Source organism: Danio rerio, chromosome 22, assembly GCF_049306965.1.
Source record: "Danio rerio strain Tuebingen ecotype United States chromosome 22, GRCz12tu, whole genome shotgun sequence".
In the NCBI taxonomy this organism is placed as follows: Eukaryota; Metazoa; Chordata; class Actinopteri; order Cypriniformes; family Danionidae; genus Danio; species Danio rerio.
The window spans coordinates 38,685,893-38,705,369 of NC_133197.1; the positions used below are offsets into that span (position 1 = coordinate 38,685,893).

The 19,477-nt window shown below is 38.0% G+C and overlaps 1 protein-coding gene across 6 annotated transcripts in view; it reads left to right on the forward strand.

Moving 5' to 3' along the window:
- Positions 1 to 19,243, forward strand: part of armc9 (armadillo repeat containing 9) — an 89,006-nt gene extending 69,763 nt beyond the window's left edge. For all 6 annotated transcript variants that reach the window (XM_073937623.1, XM_073937622.1, XM_073937626.1 and 3 more), the window contains 3 exons: positions 1,901 to 2,009; positions 7,610 to 7,791; positions 18,807 to 19,243. In XM_073937623.1, coding sequence (XP_073793724.1) covers positions 1,901 to 2,009; positions 7,610 to 7,791; positions 18,807 to 18,829 — 314 coding nt within the window. In that variant the 3' untranslated portion in view covers positions 18,830 to 19,243. The remainder of the gene's footprint in view (positions 1 to 1,900; positions 2,010 to 7,609; positions 7,792 to 18,806) is intronic.
- Positions 19,244 to 19,477: the final 234 nt, after the last annotated feature.

Here is a 19,477-nt window from a genome sequence, read left to right on the forward strand (position 1 = left end):
ACTGAATAAACAAAGAGCACTGGTCGCTCACTTACCAAATCTGTAGAGACAGGACAATCACCAGCAACTAGAGCCGCGTCTTTATGAAGAGGAGACTACAAGCGAATCCGGATCTCAGCGTTTGCAGATGAGAACAGCTCTCAGGTAAACAATAATCCTCCTTAGACACGTAAGTTATTGTTGTCGAGCGTCGCGTACACTGTTAATCCACACGTGACTCCAGCTGCGCTCTCACAGAGAGAAAATGAAAACAATGAAGTAATGAATATTAATGAAGTTGCACAATAGAGCACGCTGATTGGTTTGAACCAAGCCTTACTCATGCATTAATGCAGCACACTGTAAGACGTAATAAGACTCACTCTGGCACAGACGTCCAGTCTGCACGCTGGAATACACACTATTATCTCATGACCGTGACGCAGCTTCAAAAATTCATTTCAAACCAGAAGTATGAATTTGCTTGAAATAACGCAAAAACAACCAATTTACACTTTTTAGTGAAATATAGGTGTCCTAATAGTGTTTTTAGCAGTGTGGGACACATATACGACTGTCAACAGCTTAACACATTTGTTTTGGTGTTTCGTGACCCTTTAAATTAAGAGTGCACCTATCCCGATATTTGGATTGAATATTTTTAAATATTGATATTTCGAAGTTTGATATTTCTGCTGGATTGGGTATCGGCCAGCTGGTACCGATCCAAATTTGATCTTGTGCTGTGCTATATTTTGTGTAATTTATAAGCCGACAAAAGCCACAAAGGTAGCCTATTACAAGGCACTACAAAGTTATCTGCAACATGTTATTCCATTTGGTAAGATATTTAATTTGCGCCACTACAGTTGTAGCTCCAAGTCTTGTTGGTATTGGTATTACATTGTTTTTGAAGGTATTAAAAAGGAAAATTTTAATTAAGAAGTTCTGTATATACCCTATCATATCAGCTTTTTATCTTCTAAACGCGAATTTGGTCACTGTTTTACAGCACACTAGCTTATAGATGTCTTATAAACTAGCAAGACTGATACTAACATTTAAACAAGTTTTAATTTCATGGGAGCTTTAATAATAATAATAATTAATAATAATTCCTTACATTTATATAGCGCTTTTCTGGGCACTCAAATCGCTTTACACATAGGGGGGAATCTCCTCATCCACCACCAGTGTGCAGCATCCACCTGGATGACATGACGGCAGCCATCACCAGCTGATTGGTGGAGAATAGACAGAGTGATGAAGCCAATTATGATATGGGGATGGTTAGGAGGCCAGTGAGCAGATTTAGCCAGGATGCCGGGGTTAAACCCCTACTCTTTTTCAAAGGACATCCTGGAATTTTTAATGACCATAGAGAGTCAGGACGTCGGTTTAACGTCTCATCAACGTCTCACTGCTCACTGAGCAGTATAGAGTCCCTGTCTCTATATTGGGGCATTACGACACACAGACCACAGGTTGGGCGCCCCCTGCTGGCCTCACTAACACCACTTCCGGCAGCAACCTAGCTTTCCCATGTGGTCTCCCATGTGAGAGCTGCAGAGAGCTAGCTGCTCACACTTTAATCGTTTTGGTTATGTTTGGAAGCAAGACTGTTTTAGTCTTTTGATATCTTTGGTAACTGGATTAGTATAACATGACAGTTAAAACATTGTGTGTGTTAGATTTGTGCCTGCTTCGTTTATTTTTGACGGACTTTTGTTCTATTAGCAGCTATTGGCGTTCAGTTTCCACACATAGCGCAACCCCACCGCACGTCTCTTCTCCCTGAGCACTTTGCATGTCCTTGTGAAAATGCGCCTCTCTCAGGTCCCCTCGGCGCGGCGTGTGTGTGTTAATGATGTCAGCCACGTGTGAGCCTTGTGTGTGACGTCTTCTACTCTTTCTCCATCAGCCACGGATTCAGATTGCTGGCGTTCCTCGGTGGAATCTGGGCTCATGGGGTCTCCGGAAAGACATGTACCTGCGCCGGGCCAGACCACCAACAGCGTGCAGTCGTACAGGTGCGTTTGCTAACCCATTCACAGCACTTTCCCCAGTATCTCAGGATCTTCCACTACAGTGTTACCTTAACAAGAGCTTTAGGGATCCAAGTGCGACATTCCATGCTCAGTGTGGCATGGCGCATCTAAAATGTAAAGGTCCAGAGGATGCGGTGTTATCAAGCACGTCCCCGGCTGTAACCTAGCCCTTAAAAGGCAGCGAGCTGGAGAGAGACCAGAGGAATTCAGGAGCGTAGCGAACCATCGAACCTTGAGTCAGCTTTGCCCCGGGACGGACGTTTTTTGTCATGAGAATCAAACAGTGCTAAACAAAGGGCCGATTCAGAGCCTTTCCTCCCCGAATCCCTGACTCCCGCAGACCTGTGGATGTAATGACCCTTTGAACACACGTGCATCACCAAAAAAGCTATCGTTTTACTCTCGTCCAGCAGGAGAACTGGCTAATTAAATGAGTGCTGAAATCTGAATGTAATCTAATTATTTTAAGACTTGAAATATAAACTCTGGAGACGTCTCAATGCACAATAACTCGCACTTCACTATGAATAACGGTCTGTTTACACCTGGGCGCTTCATGTGTTTTGCCCGAGTTGTGTAATTAACATTCTTCCAGTATAAGTCCGATCTTCAAATCCTGTGCCATGTAGAAAGAGAACTACACTCACCGGCCACTTTATTAGGTACACCTGACTAGTACGAGGTTGGACCCCTTTTTGCCTCAATCCTGTATGCCATAGATTCAACATGATACTAGAAATATTGCTCAGAGATGTTGCTCCATATTGACATGATAGCATCACGCAGATTTGTTGGCTGCACATCCATGATGCCAATCTGCAGTTCCACCACATCCCAAAGCTGCTCTATTGGATTTAGCTCTGGTGACTGTGGAGGCCATTTGAGTACAGTGAACTCATCGTCATGTTCGAGACACCAGTCTGAGATGATTCATGCTGTATGACATGGTGCGTTATCCTGCTGGAAGCAGCCATCAGAAGATGGAGACACTGCGGCCATAAAGGGGTGGACATGGTCAGCAACAATACTCAGGGAGGCTGTGGCGTTGACACCGTGCTTAATTGGTACTAATAAGCCTAAAGTGTATTTGTAAAGCAGATGTAATGGATGCTGTCAGTTTCTGCAAATACCTCAGAATGTTTACTGTGAGCTGTCTTTCAGCAGCAGAAGCAGACCACAGGTGCGACTTGTTGCTCTGATGTTTCAAAGACATGGAAAGTAAATAAACGGCAGGCGGATATGATCCAGACAAAAGCGTCTAACATCTGTACGCATGCACAGTATGTGTGCATAAGCGTTTACAGTCATATTAGTGTGGGTTAAGGAAAGAAATAATATAATAGTGTAGTATTTTTAGACGGCATTTTAAAGGGCCATGAAACCCCTCTGTCTCAGCAGGGTGTTTCACACCAAATTAGGAAAGTGGGTGTGTCCAGCTCTGTTTAGGTGGGAGTGTTGGGGAAGGGAACGAGGGAAGATTTTGCATAAAAATGGGAGTTTTGATTTGGGACATGCTGATTTTCACAGATTGGGTGTAGATGCAGCCGTGTATATTACTGTATCATCCGCATAATAATGAAAATTTGCATTTTTGATATTTTGATCAATATTATATACATATATATATATATATATATATATATATATATATATATATATATATATATATATATATATATATATATATATATATATATATATATATATGCATATATGCATACACAGTTGAAGTCAGAAGTATTAGCCCCCTTCAAAAATGTTTCTTCTTTTTAAAATATTTCCCAAATTATGTTTAACAGAGCAAGGAAATTTTCACAGTATGTCTGATAATATTTTGTCTTTTGGAGAAAGTCTTATTTGTTTTATTTCGGCTAGAATAAAAGCAGTTTTTAATTTTTTAAACACCATTTTAAGGTCAAAATTATTAGCCACATTAAGCTATATTTTTTTTCGATAGTTTGCAGAACAAACCATCGTTATACAGTAACTTGCATAATTATCCTAACCTTTCTAGTTAACCTGATTTACCTAGTTAAGCCTTTAAATGTCACTTTAAGCTGTATAGAAGTGTCTTGAAACATATCTAGTGAAATATTATTTACTGTCATCATGGTAAAAATAAAATAAATCCATTATTAGAAATGAGTTATTAAAACTTTTATGTTTAGAAATGTGTTGAAAGAAATCTTCTCTCTGTAAACAGAAATTGGGGAAAAAATAAACAAGCGGTCTAATAATTCAGGAGGGCTAATAATTCTGACTTTAACTGTATATATATATATATATATATATATATATATATATATATATATCCTAGGCTGGTTTAAGCTGGATTTTTCAGCTGGGACATGCAATGCCCATGTGTAAAAAGCCTCTTTAAATGGTTACTTTTGTCAGTTCTGATAGCCCAGTGGTTAGTGCGCTGGCATATATCGATATATAGGATGTCCCAAGTTTAAAGCCCAACCTGTGGACCTTTTCTGATCCTATCCCCCTCTCTCTCTCCCACTTCATTTCATCCAAAGTAGATCTTCTACAAATAAAGGGTTAGTTTTCTGAAATGAGATGTCCAACAAATGGGATCTCTCAGTAGTTGTTCAGCAACCCTCTGCAAATTAATATTCACTGCTTCAGTCCAACATCTACATTAGCAGGAGGATGAAGATGAAACCAGAGTGGACATTTCAGCAAGACAACGATCCAAAACACAGACAAGGAGACTCTCAGAAATGAAAATAAAGCTGCTAGAATGGCCCAGCCAGTCCAGTACCAAATAACAGCTCAGGATCATAGTTGATAATCGAGACCGAACTAATGGGATCTTACACATGAAAACCCAACCCAAACAAAGACACAAACATTTCCCGAGAGCCATTCAAAGCAAATATGGTTTTGCATTATGCTGTGTTTTGCATTTCCTTCGTTGTTTTAGCATATGTTCCTCTGTGTAAACATGCACTTATATGGGAGTTCCTCTGTCCTATATTTTGCAGTGTTGTGTGAATGGAGCAACATTATAAAAACGTTGGGGTTTGCGTTTCATTTTCCCATTCACTGCACCATTGTGAACAGGCTGTAACTGTAGCTTTTTACCCACCATAACATTCAGAGTAATAATAGCTCAGACAATCGACAAAGATACATGTGTTTTGTTCAGATGTATTGACAGCGATTGTGTTTCTGCACTGATTTTTCTTCATTTCAACCAAACGAACAATACAAGCACTAACAGCCAATCAGAATCTTCATCACAGCCCTCAAAATGGCAGATTTAATGGGTCATGTGGTAAATCTACAGCATGAGCTTGAACTGAGGAGAACGCTAATTTGCATTTGTGTAATATCATCATCACAGTAACATACTGTAGGTAAATTAAATATCAAACGTCAACATTTTTCTCAGAAAACATATCTCTAAAGGAGCGTTTGATGTATTTGACCAGATGTCAGTAACAACCAAACTGTTCCATAAATACAAAGATGTATTAGGTTGTGTGTACCAAACCGAAATGCCACAGGGAAAAATGATCAAACACATGAAGAACGGGAGGTGCAGGATGGCATGGAAAGCCCAGACAGCAGCTGAAATCTCTCAGTAGTTCTTCAGCAACCTCTGCTCTTCCTCAGTGTAAATAAACATCAGCTGCTTCAGTCCAGCATCTACATTAGCAGGAGGATGAAGATGAACCCAGAGTGGACATTTCAGCAAGACGATGAGCCAAAACACAGACCAGGAAGCACAACTGCTTTCAGAAAAGAAAATGAAGCTGCTAGAATGGCCTAGTCAATCACCTGATCTAACTCCAGTAGTAAATAAGAGCTAAAGATTAGTGTTCTCTATATAGGACATGCTTGAAGCAGCCATTACCAAAATATTTACTTATCTCTTTGTGTAATTCCATTGTTATTACACATAATAAAATGTTCTGACTTTCCTTTTGGTGTTTACCAAAATCCGGGTCAATATAATGTCAACGAGTCCTTTAGAAATATATTTTTACCATGGAAAACTGTGATGTGTTCAATACTTAATGTATCCCACCGTACTGTAGTTGTCTTTGTGAGGATTATTGCTGGACGGCCATAAAGGATGTTTATGAGAAAAATGCTTGCAGATATTATATTTCTGCATAAAGAACCTGTTCATGTTCAGTGAAAGGATTTAAATTTTACAAAGCTAATAACAGCGTTTCTCTACGTTTAACAAAAGCATTAATTAGGGATGTACTGATACCGAAATTTTGGACGATACTGATATTCATGTATAGAAGCCAATAACATAAAAAGGCATATAATGTAAATTATATATACAGTTGAAGTCAGAAGTATTAGCCCCCTTCAATTTTTTTTTCTTCTTTTTAAATATTTTTCCAAAGCGATGTTTAACAGAGCAAGGAAATTTTCACAGTATGTCTGATAATATTTTTTCTTCTGGAGAAAGTCTTATTTGTTTTATTTCGGCTAGAATAAAAGCAGTTATTAATTTTTTAAACACCATTTTAGGGACAAAATTATTACTTCAAGCTATATTCTTTCTCGATAGTCTACAGAACAAACCATCATTATACAATAACTTGCCTAATTACCCTAACCTGCCTAGTTAACCTAATTAACCTAGTTAAGCCTTTAAATGTCACTTTAAGCTGTATAGAAGTGTCTTGAAAGATATCTAGTCTAATATTATTTACTGTCATCATGGCAAAGAGAAAATAAATCAGTTATTAGAGATGAGTTATTAAAACTATTATGTTCAGAAATGTGTTGAAATTTTTTCTCTCCGTTAAACAGAAATTGGGGGGAAAAATAAACAAGCGGTCTTATAATTCAGGGGGGCTAATAATTCTGACTTCAACTGTATATATCTATACACTTACATAATGGATTTGAAATTAAATGAACAAGATGTGCTTTAACTGCAGACTGTCAGCTTTAATTTGAGGGGTATTTACATCCAAATCAGGTGAACGCTGTAGGAATTACCACGGTTTACACATGTGCCTCCCACTTGTTAAGGGACCAAAAGTAATTGGATAGAATAATAATCATAAACTTACTTTTTACCATGCTTTTTGTTAACATTTATTATTTATTTAGGATATCCGTTTTCACATGCTGATTCCTGTGCCTCATTAATAAATTGTTAAAATGACTATAATTAAATTAAATATTCTTAGGAATAAATATGTGTTCTTTGGGAGCGTGTACTTGCATTGTGCTGGTATTATTATTATTATTATTATTATATAGTTATTGTCATTCTGGCATTATATAATGAGTGGCATACAACTGGTCTTAAAAATGTCGATAAAATTGTTTATCGCAATATATATTTTGGTTCAATGAATTGTACAACAAAATAGATATCATGACAGGCCTAAATATATTGTGCATTACTACTAACTTTACAAAAGAAAACATCCTTTAATCATCCCAAAACTGTATCTTGTTTAAAAGTGAAGCATCCTTGACTTGAAAAACTCGAATGCAAACGTATTGAAATGAGTTTGCTAGTCACTCTCTGCAGCTCTGGCTGAAGGCAAATCCTAAAGTGAGTGGCATCACTGTCGTTCTCTTCTTTCTAGTGGCCACATGGTGGGCTTTGCGAGCCGGCCAAAGATTCCTCGCACCCCTGACAGTGACGCAGGCAGTGCTGGCAGGTCTCGTTTGCCCCCGTTGGCCCCCCAGTTCTCCAACAGCGAGCCCCAGCAGAGCGGCAGCCGGCCCGGATCAGCAGGGGGCTCCAGTGGGCGACCCAGCCAGCAGAGTGAGTATTTCACCCAGCCTTCCCACACAAACGGATACTCTTAAAGGTTCAATGAAGTGATTTGAAATGTGCATTTTTTTATGAGATGTTTGACAATCTCAATCAAAACATGAAGAGGGGCCGGGAAAATAGAGTAGCTCCTCCCCTTTTTAATAACAGCCAATAGTGTTTTGTTTTAGCACTAGTGGGAGTGGTTGAGCTCAAGTGCATCAAACAAAGTGTCTTGAAGGGGGCGGGGCTTGTCAGATACTAGCGAGCATTTGATTGGTCAGAAGATTTAATAGTAAAGCTGTATAGAAGTGTCTTGAAGAATATCTAGTCAAATATTATTTACTGTCATCATGGCAAAGAGAAAATTAATCAGTTATTAAAAATAATTTATTAAAACTATTATGTTTAGAAATATGTTGAAGATATCTTCTCTCCTCTGCTCTGCAGTTTTCATGTATCTCTTTATTTTTTAATAAAATAAAGTTTTAATTAAAGTCGTCCATTTCTCGAAATATATTTAGGATTCTAGTTATTTTGGCAATTACATGTTTTCGGTGAGATGATCATTAACAGATTTGCATAACGCACAGACAACACTAGAGAAGAGTGACGTGTGACGTAATATACCTTTAAAATTAATACAATTCTAAGAGTTGACACTTAGCTGATGATTGATTATAAAGCTTGTTTGGCATGCTGTCCTGGGAGTGAGCCCTGAACTCATAAGATCCTCAAGCTCGGGGCTCCCTCCCGTTTGCAAAGCGAGAGGAGAGTTTGAGCTCAGGTAGATCTGGAGAACTCCCCTCTTGTATTAGCTCATGAGCAGATAGTGAGTGCTCTTAAGAGATCACTACTTACTAGGAGCATGTCTATGGTGCTGATTTGGATTAGTCAATTAACTTACGTTGCATGTTTTTGGATGGTGGAAGGAAACCGGGGAACACAGACAAAACCGATGTGAGCATAGAAACATCGGCTGGCTTGGTAAGGACTTGAACCAGTGACATTCTTGCTGTGAGGCAGCAGTGCTAACCACTGGGCCACCGTGCCACCCATCTAGGAAAGGAGGAGGAGTAGGGGTGGAAGGGGGGATTCTTCAAAACGAAGATGGCTGTGATATGGAACTTAGCGTATTTATAGTGGCTTAGGAATCGTCTGATTGGTTAAGCATAAATTGGATAATGACGGACCGGCTGCAAGCAATCATAAGCATGTGATCCTCTGGAAATTAGTTTATAAATCAACTTCACTTAAATTCACATGTCTAATACTAAAATGCCATTTGAATGAAGCCTACACACTCCCTATGCACTGGAATCATTGTGAAATGTCCACTTCGCAGTACACTTACTAAGTAAACATCTCAAGTGTCTAGAGAAATGTACAAAATGTGCAGAGCGGGGGGGGCAAACGTGGGTGTATTTACTGTATCTTATCTACGGGATGAGGCATCAATCCCACCCATGTTTAAAGACTCTCCTTGTGCATCCATTCAGATGTAAATGCAAAGTGTGCTTGACATTTCGCAAGTGCTCACGCCCTTGTTATATACTGTATCTGGCATGTGTACCATATGTTGTGTGCCATCACTGTGGAATATTATGTATAAAGCAAATACACCATGACAGCTCATTCCTTACACTGATTTTACTATGGTTAAAGAGTCCGGTTTGGATGACTGTGTAATTCCAGGGATGCTCGGAGCTGTGTAAACAGTTTTTTTTATGAGTGATATGAATCAACAGTGGCGTATTGTTGTGTCCCCGTACTGTCACCTTTGCACACGGTTACATCTGGTATTGAAATTAGGCATGGGCCGGTATATGATTCTGACTGTATGATAAAAATATCACGGTATTGTGATTACTGCTCTAAACTGAAAAATTTTGTACTGTGCAAAAAGGAAGCCCTATGTTAACAGTGTCCAGAAGTGCCATCAAATTCTCTAGGCTCGGAAGCTTCTGGCATGGACCATCAAACAGTGTACTGTGAGAGTACTTGTACAGTATTTCAGGTATTTTTATTTAAAAAAAACACAATAAAAATCACGAGGAGCACATTAAATAATGGTTATTAAATAAAAAAGTCAAAATAAATGTAGAAATCAATACTTTCTTTTTTTATTAGCGTGGTGATATATATATATATGTATATATATATATATATATATATATATACAGTATATATATATATGTATATATATATATATATATATATATATATATATATATATATATATATATACACACACACATATATATATCTATATATCACCACGCTAATAAAAAAAGAAAGTATTGATTTCTACATTTATTTTTACTTTATTATATATATATATATATATATATATATATATATATATATATATATATATATATATATATATATATGTATGTATATGTATATATATATATATATATATATATATATATATATATATATATATATATATATATATATATATATATATGTATGTATATATGTATATGTATATATGTATATATATATATATATATATATATATATATATATATATATATATATATACACATATATATATATATACATATATATATATATATATATACATACATATATATATATATATATATATACACATACATATATATATATATATATATATATATATACATATACATATATATATATATATATATATATATATATATATATATATACACACATATATACATATATCACCACGCTAATAAAAAAAGAAAGTATTGATTTCTACATTTATTTTGACTTTATTATTATTATTATATATATATATATATATATATATATATATATATATATATATATATATATATATATATATATATAGTAATCTGGCTTTTTTTGTTGATTCTGGCTTGTTGATTTCCCATGTTGTACCCTCAAGGAAGCAGTGTGTTTGAGGTTTTCCTTAAATACTGTTCTACAGTTGTGCCTCTAATTAACTCAAATGTTGTCAATTAGCCAATCAGAAACGTCCAAAACCTTTACACCATCATCTGAGCTTTTTCAGAGGCAGAATAATCTTATTGAATAAAAACTTTTGACTTTCAAGAAAAGTTATAACAATTTCTCTAAAAATCTCTCTCTCATTATTCTGCAATTAAGCAGAACAAAAACCACTGTGATAATCCAAACTTACCTAAAAGAGAAACTGTTTAGTCACATTAACATCTGACTTTTTTTTTTTAATGGTTATCGTCCTTTTTATACAGTGTATGTAAACTTCTGGTTTCAACTGTATAAAGGTTAATAGGGGCTAATTATTTTGACTTTAAAATTGCTTTTAAAAAAATGTAAAACTGCTTTTATTCTAGCCGAAATAAAAGAAATAAGACTTTCTCCAGAAGAAAAAATATTATCAGACATACTGTGAAAATTGCCTTGCTCTGTTAAACATCATTTGGGAAATATCAAATAAAAATCAGTAAAAAATCAAGCACAAATTATTTTAACTTAAACTGTATGTACAAAAGTATTGTTTAAAATACAAATAAAAAGCATACAGCATTGTGGATTTTCAAGAACATTAATGCAATCTCAAAGATATAAGATGGTCAGAGGAGATTATATGATAAAAAATACTATGAATGCAAACATGGAGATATTTGACTTGAGATAAGGGAACACTCGAATGTGTCTTTATTTATTTACTCTCCCGCTTTCAGTCGTTTGTTCTTGTTTGTTTTGGGCCAGATGTCAAGCAGTATGAAGAACAGCTGCAGAACAGCTGAGTGTTTTATGACGGCAACTCATAGTGTCTTGAAGATTGACAAAGGCGTCGTTATATATGCATTAGCGTTCATTCATATTCCTAAAGCACAGTTATGAAGGTTACTGTTGTCATAACCCAAATAATATAAGCGAGTAATTATTTTATTCTAATCAAACTATTTTATCTATGGCATTCAGCATAAATGACTTACCATTTGGGCATAAATGCATTTGCATTCATCTATGTGTGCATAGTCTTACCTAAAGTGATTTAATTGTGTATTCCTGTTGATTATAATTAGATTTCATGAGTTGTCTTCCAGATGGTTGTTAGGGCATTCAGAGTTGTTGCTAGGTGGTGATTTTAGTGTTCTGGGTGGTCACTAGGGTGTTTGTAATGTTGTTAGTTGGTTACTAGGGCATTTGGAATGATTAATATAGTGTTCGGTAGGGTGTTTGGATTGTTGTAAGTTGGTTATTACAGCATTTGGGGTAATTAATGAGTGGTTGCTAGGGTGTTTGGATCGTTGTTAGTTGGTTACTATGCCATTTTAAGTGATAAATATGGTGTTCTGAGTGGTTGCTAGGGTGTTGGACAGTTAGTTGGTTACTAGGGCATTTGTGGTGATTAATATAGTGTTCTGAGTGGTTGCTAGGGTGTTTGGATTGTTGTTAATGGGTTACTAAGGCATTTGGGGTGATTAATATAGTGTTCTGAGTGGTTGCTAGGGTGCTTGGATTGTTGTTAGTTGGTTACTAGGGCATTTGGGGTGATAATTATGGTGTTCTGAGTGGTTGCTATGGTGTTTGGATTGTTGTTAGTGGGTTACTAAGGCATTTTGGGTGATTATTATAGTGTTCTGAGTGGTTGCTATGATGTTTGGATTGTTGTTAGTGGGTTACTAAGGCATTTTGGGTGATTATTATAGTGTTCTGAGTGGTTGCTAGTGTTTGGATTGTTGTTAGTTGTTACTAGGGCAATTTGGGTGATTAAAATAGTGTTCTAGATGGTTGTTATGGTGTTAGGGTTGTTAGTTGGTTACTAGGGCATTTGGGGTGATTAATAAAGTGTTCTGATTGGTTGCTAGGGTGTTTTGATTGTTGTTAGTTGGTTACTAGAGCAATTTGGGTGATTAATATAGCGTTCTGGATGGTTGCTATGGATGTTTCAGTTGTTAGTTAGTTACTAGGGCATTTGTGGTGTTAAATATAGTGTTCTGAGTGGTTGTTAGGGTGTTTGGATTGTTGTTAGTTTGTTACTATGGCATTTGGTGTGTTTAATATAGTGTTCTTCTGAGTGGTTGCCAGGGTTTTTGGATTGTAGTTTGTTGGTTACTGGGGCATTTGAGATGATTAATAGAGTGCTCTAGGTGGTTGCTATGGTGCTTGGGTTGTTTTTGGTTGGTTACCAGGGCACTCTTGGTGATTAATAGAGTGCTGTTAGGTGGTTGTTAGGACTGTCAGGGTAATCAGAGTTCTGGGTGTATATGGGATGTTTCGTTTGTTATTAGGTGGTTGCTAGGGCAGTCGGGTTGATTAATACAATGTTCTGAGTGTATCTAGGATGCTTGGCTTGTTGTTAGGTGGTTACTGGGGCATTTGTTTGATTAATGGAGTGTTCAGGGTGTATATATTGTTTGGTTTGCTGTTAGGTGGTTGCTAGGATAATTGTGGTGATTGCTAGGTTAATTGTGGTGTATTGTTCTGGGTGTATCTGGGATGTTTGGTTTGTTGTTAGGTGGTTGCTAGGGCAGTCACGGTGATTAATAGAGTGTTCATGGTGTATCTAGGATGTTCGGTTTGTTGTTAGGTGGTTGCTAGGGCAGTCAGGGTGATTAATAGAGGGTTCTGGGTGTATCTGATATGTACGGTTTGTTGTTAGGTGGTTGCTAGGGAAGTCAAGGTGATTAATAGTGTTCTAGGTGTATCTAGGATGTTTGGTTTGTTGTTAGGTGGTTGCTAGGGAAGTCAAGGTGATTAATGGAGTGTGCTGGGTGTATCTAGGATGTTTAGTTTGTTGTTAGGTGGTTGCTAGGGCAGTCAGTGATTAATAGAGTGTTCATGTTGTATCTCGGATATTCGGTTTGTTGTTAGGTGGTTGCTAGGGCACTCTGTGATTAATAGAGTGTTCATTGTGTATCTAGGATGTTTGGTTTGTTGTTAGGTGGTTGCTAGGGAAGTCAGTAAGATTAATGGAGTGTTCTAGGTGTATCTAAGATGTTCGGTTTCTTGTTAGGTGGTTGCTAGGGAAGTCAAGGTGATTAATGGAGTGTTCTGGGTGTATCTAGGATGTTTGGTTTGTTGTTAGGTGGTTGCTAGGGAAGTCAATGTGATTAATGTAATGTTCTGGGTGTATCTAGGATGTTTAGTTTGTTGTTAGGTGGTTGCTAGGGAAGTCAAGGTGATTAATGGAGTGTTCCGGGTGTATCTAGGATGTTCAGTTTGTTGTTAGGTGGTTGCTAGGGAAGTCAAGGTGATTAATGGAGTGTTCTGGGTGTATCTAGGATGTTCAGCTTGTTGTTAGATGGTTGCTAGGGAAGTCAAGGTGATTAATGGAGTGTTCTGGCTGTATCTAGGATGTTCAGCTTGTTGTTAGGTGGTTGCTAGGGAAGTCAAGGTGATTAATGGAGTGTTCTGGGTGTATCTAGGATGTTCAGCTTGTTGTTAGGTGGTTGCTAGGGAAGTCAAGGTGATTAATGGAGTGTTCCGGGTGTATCTAGGATGTTCAGTTTGTTGATAGGTGGTTGCTAGGGAAGTCAAGGTGATTAATGGAGTGTTCCGGGTGTATCTAGGATGTTCAGTTTGTTGTTAGGTGGTTGCTAGGGAAGTCAAGGTGATTAATGGAGTGTTCTGGGTGTATCTAGGATGTTTAGTTTGTTGTTAGGTGGTTGCTAGGGAAGTCAAGGTGATTAATGGAGTGTTCTGGGTGTATCTAGGATGTTCAGCTTGTTGTTAGGTGGTTGCTAGGGAAGTCAAGGTGATTAATGGAGTGTTCTGGGTGTATCTAGGATGTTCAGCTTGTTGTTAGGTGGTTGCTAGGGAAGTCAAGGTGATTAATAGAATGTTCTGGGTGTATCTAGGATGTTTGGTGTGCTGTTAGTTGCTTATTAGGCCACTCAGAGTGATTAATAGTGTTAGTAGGCAGTTACAGTGCTAGAGATCTGTGGTTGCCACAGTTTTGAGTCATTACTCTGCAGGGGATCATTTTAGCTACGTAAAACCAGCGTATTGATTACATTACAGTATCATTTCCTGGTAATGCACTTTTTTACAGCATTAGTTTTTCTGTTTGCATATTACTTCAAGTCACACGGTATGTTAGAACGGCAAACATTTTACACCCCAACATCCCTCTGATCGCCCTATGCCCAGTCAAAATACTATAGAAAAATCATAAAAATAAAAGAGTAATAACGTCAAACTAAGATCAAGAATAAATAAAGATAAGATTAAATATTAATAAAGTAGTAATGATAAGAAATAATCAGATAGCCTGAATAGTTATTGCACATTTCTACTGTATTCAGTGACCGTCACTATTGTTTCCCCTTTAGTTGTTCTTTGTTTCTCTTCTTTCCCTCTACATCTCATTTAACTTCTGATGTGTTCTCCAGCTGCCTCTAATACATGCATTTTTGATCAGGCATCATATAAAACGCTTTATATCCACCCCACTGGGAGCTCTGTCTTTCAGACTTGCCTGTCTGAGAAATGAGATGGAATCAGACTGCTTCATATTGTTTATCGGCGACTCCTTCCTGCCCGCTGCACTTCAGCATTACCGTAAAATCAATTATCCACTGTAATGCACACATGGTCGAGCGCCACATCATGTGTACTTCCTGTTAAGTGCCTCATATTGCTAGCTTACCGATCGAAACATTACACAGAGGAAAATGCATCCATCAGTGTGTCTGTTCCGACCACAATCTAATCAGTTAAGACCACTGAGAGAGAGGAGTATTGAGCTAAAAATACACAGAAGCTGCAGGTCAGATAGTAAACATATTTAAGTCATAACTCATTTCCTGGGGAGTTATCTGGTACAGTACGGTACGGTTCGGGTCGGTACGGGTCACCTTTAAGAGGCTTGCATTTCCACTACCAAGGATACCCTTTTGGTGGGCGTGGTGTATGGCAGAAAGTTTCAGCCGACGTCATTTTCGCTTGAGAATGTTGCGTCCAGCAAGCGTTTTTGTCAGAAGAGCAGTATGAGAATTGGAGAACGGCGGACGCTGTCTTTTATCAGGAGTTCGTTCACATTTAGACACATCGGCATGCTGTTGTGTTCACCTAAATCTTCCAGATTACCAACAGAGGGCTAATGGTTAAAATAGACAGGGCAAGAGACCTGATGCACTGAGTCTGCATTCAGACCCGGGGATGAAGGGAGAAGTCCTCATTTATAGGGCTCTATATTGACGGTCCATGTGCAGAGCACAAAACGCAGAGCGCAAACGCTTTCAGGGCGTGTCAGAACGCATTTTTGCTAATTTACGGACGGGAAAATCCGCTTTGCGCCATGGCGCATGGTCTAAAAGGGTTGAGTTTATTTTCTTAATGAGTTATAGGTGTGTTTTGAGAATAAACCAATTAGAGTCTCATCTCCCATTCCCTTTAAGAGCCAGCTGTGTCGCGCCAAGAGCGCATTCGCTATTTACAGGACGTAAAGTAAGTCTAAGTGGAAAAACTGAGCATTTCACAAGCAAACTGTTAAACAGAGCATCTACTGCGTGAGAATGAGAGATAATGGATCTACTTTCACTTTCGCTCTTGGATAGGGAAACCTTTACGCACATCAATTAGCCTATAAATAATTAATTTTGTTTGTTAAGCGCAAATATTCATTTCAAAACTATTTCTAAATTCAGTTTTAATTTCCAACAAATGAATAAATGAACAATATTAACCAAGTGTGCTCAAAAACCTGAGTTATATCCTAAAACACATGCTGTGCCCCATATGGTCTAAAACCTGACAGATGGACAAATGTAAGCTTGTTTTTAATAAAACAAATATAAATATGGATATAATAAATAATACTGCTAATAATAATAACATTATACAAAAGCAAATTGTTATGAATGAACTGAAAAAGCCTCCCGAGATGAAGAAGACATAAAAGCAGTGATTTTTCATATTTATGTCGGCTAGAAAATAATATGTTTTGTAATATTTTAATCCTTTATATTTATATTCTATATCTATTCTTATTATATCCTATATATTTCCTTAATATTTACATTTTTTTCATATGTAAAGATATTTGCCTATTGCTCTGTTGTGTGTATTAAGCAGTGTGTAAGCGAGGCGCAACTCTGCGCTGGAGTTTAGACCGGGTTTGTTTTGGTCTAATGAAAAATCTATTATAGTTTCTCAAAATAGCAACGCACCAGCGGTCCGCCTCAGAACGCCTTCCTTTTTAGACCAGAACACCTATGAGCGCACAAATGAGCGCTAATGCATTTGCTATTTAAACAGCGTAGCGCAACGCCTCAAAATGACTCTTGCGCCAAGCTGAAACTACCAAACAAGTATTTTCAATAGGAAGAAGGTCATTTGACACACCTGAAACAGCACCTCATGTGCAGCACCTGAAACTAAGGCCCCGTTTACACTAATGCGTTTTAGTTTGAAAACGCATAAGTTTTGCTACGGTTACGCCATCCGTCCACACTACGCCGGAGTTCTCGAGCACCGAAAACGGAGCGTTTCGAAAACGCTGGAGAGGCCGTTTTCATTCTAAAACGCTGCAGCTCCGTCTCAGTGTGGATGGGGAAAGACGGAGACTTCTGAAAACGGAGGCGGGGCTGCAGACATTCGCCTCTCTGATTGGGGCTTTTCCTCAATATTAAGTAGCCTAACACACACAGTTCAGTCCTGAATCTTCTCCGTGTAAGTTCAGACTTCGCAAGTTTGATCAAGGCTGCATCTCTTCTTCTCAGTTTGATATGGAAAACATACCGAGGACACGCGTCAATCTTCACAGGGAACAGTGTACTTTATAACTTCATTCACATCACCTTGGCTACGTTGTTTCACTTTCTCAACAATAAAATGTAAACTTGATATAAGGAACTGCCTATTTTTATTTTAATATTAACAACTAAACAGACAGCAGAAATGTTGAGGCGTCGTGCTGCATGAGCGTCATCTTCACTGTGTGGATATTTATAACAAAACGGAGCCGATAACAACTGCCTCCTTTCAATTTCAGTGAAAATACGAAACACCCTCTCTTTGCTGAATATCAGTTTTAATAATCGATAATGGCCATTATAAAAGTATAACATACAATAAGTTTATACATTATAGGAAATAAAGGCAAGCGATCAGTCAATATACAGAATGTAGGCTACGTGCTTATTAATCATTAACTTATCTTTCCAAGTAGTGCTCAGCCAAAACACGTTACCTGAGAACAAGTAATAGATTCCTATGACCAAAGTCAGGGAATATGTCGTTAGATAAAGACAACAAGATGAATGAAATATCACGTTTAATAAATATAGTGAGATTAGATCCAGCGGGAGATGCTTGATGAGAAGTCCGACTAGCAGAGCTCTCATCTGGGTAGATGGGCTCCAGCGATTGCCAAAGTGTGTGTGTGTGGTCACGTGATGTGCGTTTTCAGCGTTTTGGTGTGGACGGAGAGCAGTTCAGAAACGCTGGGTAAAACGCGAGTGTGGACGCGGATCGTTTTCATTCTAAAACGCCGTTTTAAAACTAATATGCACTAGTGTAAACGGGGCCTAAGGATGCTGGAAGCCTGTGCTGGCATTTCTCCTGCGGTGTTGCCATCAGTGTGTGAAGAGTGGGAGTACAGGGTTGCATTGACAATCCAACACAATGGGCAGCACATTGAACACATTTTATAAGTGGTCAGAAACTTGTAAATAACTCATGAAAGAATAAAGTTGCGTTAAAACCAAGCACACCATTGTTTTTCTTGTGAAATTCCCAATAAGTTTGATGGGTCACATGACCCTCTTCCTATTGAAAAAACAAAAGTTGGATCCAAGATGGCCGACTTCAAAATGGCCACCATGGTCACCACATATCTTAAAGAATGTGCCCTCTTACATGTACTAATGTGCCAAAAACAGGACGTCAATATCACCAATCGTTCCCATTTCATTAAGGTGTATCCACATACATGGCCCACCCTGTACAACACATCACTGTTGTGATAACCATGTTGCCCATAACACCTTTCAGCCAATCAGAATCAAGAATTGTAACAGGGCATGACTAAAGTTTATAATATCCCACACCTTGTTTTCACCTTGCAGGCAGCCAGTCGAACAGAAAATGAAAAGCGGGGGGGATCTTTCAGCAGGAAAAGCCTGTCGCCAGAGGAGCATCCAGCTTCCTGTAACAGCATCCAGGTTTCTTATCAGGCCTCGGGCCCCCTGGAAACAAAGCTGAGGATTGTGAGCCGCCGAGAGCCTCTGAAACACAACACACTTCAGCAATAATCACAGCAAAGCACTTTCATTCTCCACAACCTCGACCACCCCTGATCATACACTAGAAGAGTGATGCTGTTTCCTAGTAAGTCCATTTGCATGCTGTGTGTCACGATAGTTCCTATTCAACTGTAGACTGTTTTAAAATAGATGGAGGACGCTTTCTGTTTAGATGTGCAGTTTTAGGCGCGCGTTCTGATGTGTTATGGATTGTGAATATTTTTGTACATTAAATATAACACATTTTTATATTTAAAAAAGCGAAATGTTGTCATGTTACATGCCTTCAACCATCAGACTCTCTTGTTTTGAGAAGTCCTACTGCGTCTTTCCCCGGTCGGCCTGAACATCTGCAGCACAACAGTGGTCAGATCTCACATAAACTGCTTGGTAATGACTTTACTTTGGATTTATAAATATGTTAGACATATTTAGGAGCCCGTTCGTGTCAAATCTGTTGAGTCACGAAGTTCCTCCAGGCGTGATTTGAATAA